This window comes from Panthera pardus, unplaced genomic scaffold (assembly GCF_024362965.1).
Source record: "Panthera pardus isolate Hobbes unplaced genomic scaffold, ASM2436296v1 HiC_scaffold_16, whole genome shotgun sequence".
NCBI classification, from domain to species: domain Eukaryota; kingdom Metazoa; phylum Chordata; class Mammalia; order Carnivora; family Felidae; genus Panthera; species Panthera pardus.
Window position 1 is genome coordinate 120,235,258 of NW_026526721.1, and position 8,317 is coordinate 120,243,574.

At 37.2% G+C, this 8,317-nt stretch overlaps 2 protein-coding genes across 4 annotated transcripts in view; both read left to right on the plus strand.

Moving 5' to 3' along the window:
• ATR (ATR serine/threonine kinase) overlaps positions 1-3,967 on the plus strand; it is a 99,543-nt gene extending 95,576 nt beyond the window's left edge. For both annotated transcript variants that reach the window (XM_053903757.1, XM_053903758.1), the window contains 2 exons: positions 2,589-2,694; positions 3,589-3,967. In XM_053903757.1, coding sequence (XP_053759732.1) covers positions 2,589-2,694; positions 3,589-3,762 — 280 coding nt within the window. In that variant the 3' untranslated portion in view covers positions 3,763-3,967. The remainder of the gene's footprint in view (positions 1-2,588; positions 2,695-3,588) is intronic.
• Positions 3,968-5,315: 1,348 nt separating this feature from the next.
• XRN1 (5'-3' exoribonuclease 1) overlaps positions 5,316-8,317 on the plus strand; it is a 121,054-nt gene continuing 118,052 nt past the window's right edge. For both annotated transcript variants that reach the window (XM_019438497.2, XM_019438503.2), the window contains exon 1: positions 5,316-5,542. In XM_019438497.2, the coding sequence (XP_019294042.2) occupies positions 5,468-5,542 (75 nt within the window). In that variant the 5' untranslated portion in view covers positions 5,316-5,467. The remainder of the gene's footprint in view (positions 5,543-8,317) is intronic.

Here is an 8,317-nt window from a genome sequence, read left to right on the forward strand (position 1 = left end):
CTTAACATTTTGAGGTAATACGTTAGAATCCCAATGGCAAGGTATGAGGGTTCCAATTTCTCCACATTCTTACCAACACTTGTTGTTTACCTGTCTTTTTTACTTTACCCATCCTAGTGGGTGGTATACCTAATGGTATCTCGTTATGGTTTTAGCTTGCATTTCCCTAATGATCAGTTATGTTGAGCATCTCTTCATGCACTTATTGGTCAGTTGTATATCATCTTTGGACAAATAACTATTCAAATCCTTTCCATTTTTTTTTAAATTGAATTATTTGTCTTTTTATTGTTGCGTTGTAAGACTTCTTTACATATTGTGGGTAGTAAATCCTTAAGAGATACATAATTTGAAAATATTTTCTCCCATATGTGGATTGTCTTTTTTGCTTTCTTGATGATGTCCTTTTTAGCATTTAAGTTTTTAGTTTTGATGAAGTCCAATTTATCTATTTTTATTGTTGTTTGTGCTTTTGGTGTCATTTAAGAAACTATTGCATAATCCAAATCATGAACAGTTACGCCTCTGTTTTCTTTTAAGTGTTTTGTAGTTTTAGCTCTTATATTTAGGTCTATGGTCATTTTCAGTTATTTTGTGTTTCTGGTGTGAGGTAGGGGTCCATATTTATTCTTTTGAGTGTGCAGATCCAGTTTTCCTCACACTACTTTTTGAAAATATTATTCTCCATTTAATTGTCTTGGCACTTCTATGAAAAATCAGTTGAGCATATATGTAAGACTTTATTTCTGGACTCTTCAATTTTGTTCTCTTGATCTGTATGTCTAACCATATGCCTACAACACATTATCTTGATCACTGTAGCTTTGTAGTAAATTTTGAAATTTGGAATTGTGAGTGCTCCAACTTTTTCTTTTTCAAGATTGTTTGGCTATTCTTTGCATTTCCGTAATTTTAAGGTCATCTTGTCAACTTCTGCAAAAAGCCAACCTGGATGTTAATAAGAATGACATTGAATCTGTTAGTTTGTGGAGTATTGTCATTCAAAAATGTTGAGTCTTCTGAACCATGAACATTGGATGTCTTTTCATTTATTTAATTCTTCTGTAATTTCTTTCAATAGTGTTTTATAATTTTTAGTTTTCAAGTCTTGTATTTTTTTAAATGTGCTTCTATGTGTTTTTTAAATACTATGCTAAATGGAATTTCTTCTTTATTTCATTTTTGTATTCATTTTTTGTGTTAGATTTTTGTATATTTATCCCTATCTTGCAAATTTTGCTGAACTCATTTATTAGTTCTAATAGTTATTTTGTAGGTACCTTAAGATTTTTCTCTCTATAACAGCACATTGTCTGCAGATAAAAATTGTTTTACTTTTTCCTTTCCAATCTCATGCCTTTTTTTTCTTGCCTAATTGCCCTAGCAAAATGAATGTCAGATAGACAAGGTGAGAAGTCCACATCTTTATCTTGTTCCTAATCTTGGGGGTATAGAAGTTTCACCATTAAATATGTTAGCTGTAGTATGTAGTTTTTAAAAGGACTTTTAAAGCTCATGTATCCACCTTCTTTCTTTAAAGCTGTTTACCATACATTTTGGTATAACATACTGGTTAGTTAGACATAGGAGAAGGCAAATTCTCTGAAAGAGGAAGTATAGTATCTTGTGAAATACTAAGAGCTCCTATCCCAATTGGAGGAAGTCAGGAAATAATTTCTGGAGGAAGTAGCTGAAACCTTAAAGATAAATGGAATTGACCGTCAAACGGGAAGAGTATTCTGAGTGATAGAAATATCAAGGCAAGTGAAGGCATGGACTGCCTAAGAAATATAATTTTGTTTTCTAGAGGGTAGACTTTGAGTAGATGGTGCTATGATCATGGTGCCTAGATGAGCAGGGCTAGATTATGAAAAGTCCACATGGGGCTGGTTTACACGTTTAAACTTTTAAGAAGAAATTTTAAAAAGAGAAAATGAAATCAGATTTTGCACTGTAGAAAAATTACAGTTGCAGTTTGGGCTAGAGACCAGAAAACCAGTTAGAGGACTATTAGAGTAACTCAGAGAAAAATGATGGTGCATTGGATGAGGTAGTGACAGTAGAAATGAAGGCAAGTAGAAGGGTTCTAAAGGGCTTTAGGAGGTAGAATTGAGTGTTAAGAGGAGGATTGATGATTCTAGGATGATTCCTAGATTTTTGTTCAGAGCAAATGAGTGAATGATGTTCTTTACTGATTTGGGGAATACACGTTAAATAGTTTGAGAAAGGGTAATGAGTTTTGTTTTGGACATACTGCCTATAAGAAAACTGAGCGGGTTTTTCCATAGGTAGTTGTATTTGAAGTTCACAGTATGCATTTAGAAATGGCACACAGAACTCAACTTAACTCTACTCTCCAAGAATACCTCAGATCCTTCTCTGCCTTCCCTCTTCCCTCTCTCTTTCCTTTCAGTCCCTCACCCCAAAACAGTAAGTTCACAGATGTTACTGATGCAGTAGTAATGTGTGTTGTAAGAGTATTACCATTAGCTTCTCATCCTTCACTTACTTTTCACCTAGGTGCTGACTTTAGAGAGACTTCTTTTTACAAAAATAACATCATGTTACCACATTTGTTTACATTTTAGTGTCTTAAAAACTTTTCTACACGATCCTCTGGTGGAATGGAGTAAACCAGTGAAAGGACATTCCAAAGCACCACTGAATGAAACCGGGGAAGTTGTCAATGAAAAGGTTAGTAGAAGGTGTAGCTTGATAGGAGCTGACATTCTGTGTCTCTATAAATGAGAATTGATTCTAAATGCTGTCAGTGACTGACCACTGAATACTCTGAGCTCTAGTTCTTGTTTAACTATAGATAGCTCACAATAATGAGATATAGTGGGAAAAACTTGGAACACAGATTACCTGAACTTACAAAGCTTTAATGTGTAGTAATTCACTCTGTACTAATATTAATTGAAGTCTCAGAGTTTGCAGATAATAATTTTTAATAAGTGAGAATAGATTGAGGATTATTATTGTAATAATGTCATTCTGACTTTTGCATTTTGATATTCTTTTGTTATTGAGAGAAATGTGTACCATTCCAAGTAGCTTAGAAGTCCCATTTACTCATAGTAATGTAATCTAAATATTAGGCTTTTAGAGTATTGTTGCTATTATTATTCATTCACATATTTAAGTCCTAACATTTTCAGAGTCGATTTTAAATTATTATTTTTCTAGAACTGTAATGTAGAAGAAATTCCCTGGTATTTTACATAGTCCAGAAACATGTCCATATCAGTTGATGTTAGATTAATGTTGCAAGCCTTTGTGGTACCTGGCTGGCTCAGCTGGTAGAGTATGCGACTCTTGATCTCAGGGTTGTGAATTCAAGGCCCACCTTGGGTGTAGAGATAACTTTAAAAAGAAATAAAATCATAACTAACATCGCAAGCTTCAAAATCAGTATCTCATGTAGTATTTGTTTCATTTCTTTTGTCTTTGATTTTACAAAAAGGGTAATGATCCATAAAAGGATATAAACATTTGTTAAATAACAGAAAAGTAGTAATTTCAAGTGATCATCATCCACTTGTTATTGGGGTCTTAGCACTTACGATTTTTAATTTCTTCTTATAGGCCAAGACCCATGTTCTTGACATCGAGCAGCGACTGCAAGGTGTAATCAAGACCCGAAATAGAGTGACAGGGCTGCCGTTATCTATTGAAGGACATGTGCATTACCTTATACAAGAAGCTACTGATGAAAACTTACTATGCCAGATGTACCTTGGTTGGACTCCATATATGTGAAATGAAATTACTTCAAAGAATATGTTAATTATCTAATATTAATGCATTTGGTATTAATCTGTGATTATATCAATTCATTTCCAAAGTACAACATAAATAAGTTTCTTTATGTTCTCAGAGCAACTGGTATTAACTCCCTTATTGTTAATAATATTTAAAATAATATATGTTGTTATTAAGAAATAAACTTTGTTTTAAAAAAAATTTTAATGTTTTTGAAGGAGTGTGAGTGGGGTAGGAGCAGAGAGAGAGAAAACTGCTTTCTTAATATATGTTCATTATAACTGGAGAAATGTAACATCTTAGGTTTTTATGCTCTAAAAAGATGTATTTAAACAAGCCAGTCTCACTGCATTTTACAACTCTGATTTTAAGTACTAGCTAGCATAAGGATTCATTTGAGTGGTGCCTGACTGGCATGTGATCCTTGATCTCAGGGTTGTGAGTTGGAGCCCCATGTTAGGTGTGGAGATTACTTAAAAAAAATAAATAAAACTTTAAAAAATGTTTTTTAAAAAGCATTCATTTGAACAAAAAAAAAATTATTGAATAAATACTATGGACAAAGCACTATGCTAGATTTATGCACCAAGCTACCTCCCCTGCCTCTAGGAACTGACTGTCCAGTCTAACTGTGAAACATATAAACATAAAGCACACATCAAGTTCACTTAATAAGACTCTTTTTTTTGTATGGTTGAAAATGTAATAAGAAAAAAAAGAGTATGACTATGAAAACTAAATCATGTAATTTTAAAGATGCTGCCATACTGAGAGTTTACCAGAATACAGAATCTAGTGGTCTTAGAAGACAGTTAAAATTTCGTTAATATTTTAAAATTAAAGATATTTTAATGTTAATTTTTTGTAAATTTTCTTTCAGGAGATTTAAAATAATTCACAATACTTAAAAGTAATGAGGTTATTACATTCAAATGGAAAATTCACCATAACAGAATTTTACTTAAGTTCGCTTGATAGAATTATGCTTCACTATACAGTTTAGAGTGTGATGGGGGAAAAACACGATAAACCAGGAGACATGAATGTGAAAATAAGTATATATAATTACGTTTGGGGGCCTAACGGTGAGTTGAGGAAGCTGGCTGGGGGTTAGGAGAGGAGTTAGGAAATTTTTTCAAATAATTCGGAAAAAAAGCGTTTTTAAAAGAGACTTTGTTATAGAGTTATATTCCTCAAAGGAAAAAACCTCTCCCTCGCCAAACAAAACTAAACCAATTCCTCGGAGAAACGCTTCACCCGTCGCCAAACTAAACCAAATCACCAGATCTTCCTAAATCTGTGTTGAAAAATACTGAGATTAGTAATCCCAGGACACAAGCAATCAGGACAAAAATCAGCGTTCCAAAACTCTTCCAGCAGGCTCGTGAGGTTTTCACAGCACTTCCACGTCTATTTATAAAGCACAGTTCCATCAACCGGCATTTCCAGAACAAAGTTTCAGGCACCAAAACACCGCCTTGCTCTTGAACGTAACCACCGCCGTTCGGTGGCGGCTAGGATTAGAGCCCCGCCCCGGGGATGCGGCCTCGAATCGGCCGCTCTAGGCCCGGCGAGCGCTCTCTATGGTCGGGCGAGCGGTGTGTTGTCATCGGCGGAGCGACGGCCGGAGGCTGCGGCGTAGGCCCCGGCGGGGCGTTTGGTTTCGGTTTGGCCCTGATTGGAATTAGTGTTGGCGGTCGAGATGGGAGTCCCCAAGTTTTACCGATGGATCTCGGAGCGGTATCCCTGCCTCAGTGAAGTGGTGAAAGAGCATCAGGTGGGTGAGCGAGGGGGCAGCGGCTCAGAAGGCCCAGAACCCGGGGCCCCGCGGCCCTCTCCACCCTGGGACTGGGCTCCCCAGCCTCCTCTTTCTGCTCGTCGTCTGCGGGATGAGCGGCAAAGAGAGGGGAAGAGAAGGTTTGAGGATATCCTGATGCTCTGAATGGGGCGAAGACGCAGGTTTCGTTTCTTTGGGCAGAGTCACGGGGATCGCGGCAGTTGTGACACTGACAGCTTTGCTGCCGGGCAGGGCCTTCCGCGATTCCGAAATTAAATCCTGGGGAGGAACGCTGTAGTGAATTCTTTCCTTTTCTGCTCAAGGAGCTGCGTCTTCCCTTATAGAGACAGCAAAGCCCGAGCGGGTGTCCTGAGTACCTCCCAACCCCCCACCCCAAAGCAACAGACCCACTTACCAACGATAATAACTTCCTCCGCAGTTGAGTCACCTTGTTTACTTTCCTTTATCAGGACCTGCATCCCACCCCACCCCCAACGCCTAGACGCTTTGACCTGGCTGATGGTTCATATTTATGATACCTTTTGTTACTCTTTTTCGATCATCCCAAAGGCCGTACGAATCCCGAGTTCCAAAAGAAACAAAATACACTTGGACCGGCAGCGGCAGTTAATTGGAGGCTTCACTGTGCGAATGTGCGTGTGTGTGCGCGCGTGTGAGAGAGAGAGGAGAAAAAGAAATGGATTGCTAGAGCACTGATAGTAGTAATAGTAGTGTCTGGTTTATAATCCGGCATGTAATAATATCCCAGTGCGACGTTTTTTGTGTAGATTCCAGAAGTGTTTATATAGTGGAACTGTGAAAAGAAATAGCAAACAGTTAACTATTAGGTAAACTAGGCTTTGGGTGATGTATTCGTGTTTATCACATTTAATGATTTGGGTAGATTTCTTGTCCATTTTATATTTTCCAGGAAAAAAGTTTTGATATTTGTGTAGCTGATTGAATCAGTAATGATGGATAACATTGTGTTAATAGTGGGGGGAAATAATCCAGCCCAAACCATCACGCTGTTTATTAAATTATGGGTTAATCTTTTTACAAGTACTATAAGCATAAAGAGAGGCTTAAACTTCCAGAAGGGATTCTTTGTTGTTGGATTCGAGTCAGTTTTGGTATATGAAGAAAAACTTAAAGAATTCCAAAACAATAGTTTATTTTTCATTTATTTGAAACATGGATTGAGTGAGATTTAGGGAGACATTTCTTTCCAGAGAAGAGGGTTAAAAAGGGTTACTAAGTACATTGCTGAAATGGAGACAACCAGCTTTGGCTTTTCCTGGGTCATTCATTCAACAAATAGCTGAGTGCCTGCCGTGCATCAGTCACTTTATCTCCGAAGTGAAGAAATGTGATTGTTATTCAGATTGGCTTAATAACATAATTTGTTCAATAGTATTTTTACTCTGTACTCTTTGGTACAGAATTTGGTTTGATGAAACTGTCTTTGATTCTTACCATCTTGAGGAATTTTTTTTTTTTTTTTTTTTTTTTTTTTTTTTACTGAAGAACAAAAAATAATCTCTTAAAAGCAATTTTATGATAGATTTAAAAAGGCTTAAAACTTGGCTTATCAAAGTGCTGTCTTTCACAGATGTTTGATTTGTGTAGTTAACAACAACAACAACAAAAAGAGCAAATGTTCTAAAGAGTTACCAGCTACTCTCTTAAGCAGTATTTAAAAGATGGTAAGACTAAGTAAGTCACAGTGATTCAAAAGCTAGTCCTGGGAGGAAGGGGCTGGGAAGAGGAATAGGTTGTGGGAAGATGGTGGTGGTGGTGATGATAACAGCATAGTTTTTGGTCTCTCTGAATCCACACATAAAAACAAATGAAGTAGGTAGCAAAGTTTGAAATCTACGGAACATTTATGACAAAACCACATAACATCATATCCCTATGAACCCAAATATAAGTAGGTGAGGACAAAATACCAATAGTTTCTAGCCCCAGTTGGTGTTGGCATCCCTGCAAGAGAAAAAAGGAAGTAATGAGGCAACAGCTGATGGACCTGAGAACAGGAGAACTGCAGAATATTCACTAAAAGACTGTGTAGGCCAATTACATAGGAGTATTTGTAACTAAGGGGTTTTAAAGGATAGGACTATTTGGCCTCCTGTGAATTCTCGTAACTGACTTGCCAAGGCATCATTCTGAGGCAAATACAGTGAAAGAGAAAACAGATATGCCCCCTATACAAGAGCAGACACTTTAAAATGGAAATGTCAGCTTGTGTTTCCTTCTATGCAATTTGTAGCAAATGCATAGAAGCTTGGCTTTAAAATTGCAGGCTCTAGCATAACAATGTGCATGCACTTAACACTACTGAACTGTGCGCTTAAAAATGGTTAAGATGGGGGCGCCTGGGTGGCTCAGTTGGTTAGGCATTTGACCCTTGATTTTGGCTCAGGTCATGATCTCATGGTTCCTGAGTTCAGGCCCCACTTTGGGCTCTGTACCGACAGTCCAGAGCCTGCTTGGGAGAGTCTCTCTCTCTCTCTCTCTCTCTCTCTCTCTCTCTCTCTCTCTCTCTCCCTCTCTCTCCTCCCCCACTTGCGCACTCTTTGTCCCTCTCAAAATAAGTAAACTTAAAAAAATGGTTAAGATGGCAAATTTTATGTTACGTATATTTTACCACAGTTTTAAAAATTGAAGGCACTAGAGTATGCATTATGAACAGGAACAAGGGAACCAAAATTGTTGAGAGGGTGGAACTTTATATATTAAAGTGCCTTAGTATGTGAACAGATAATACAG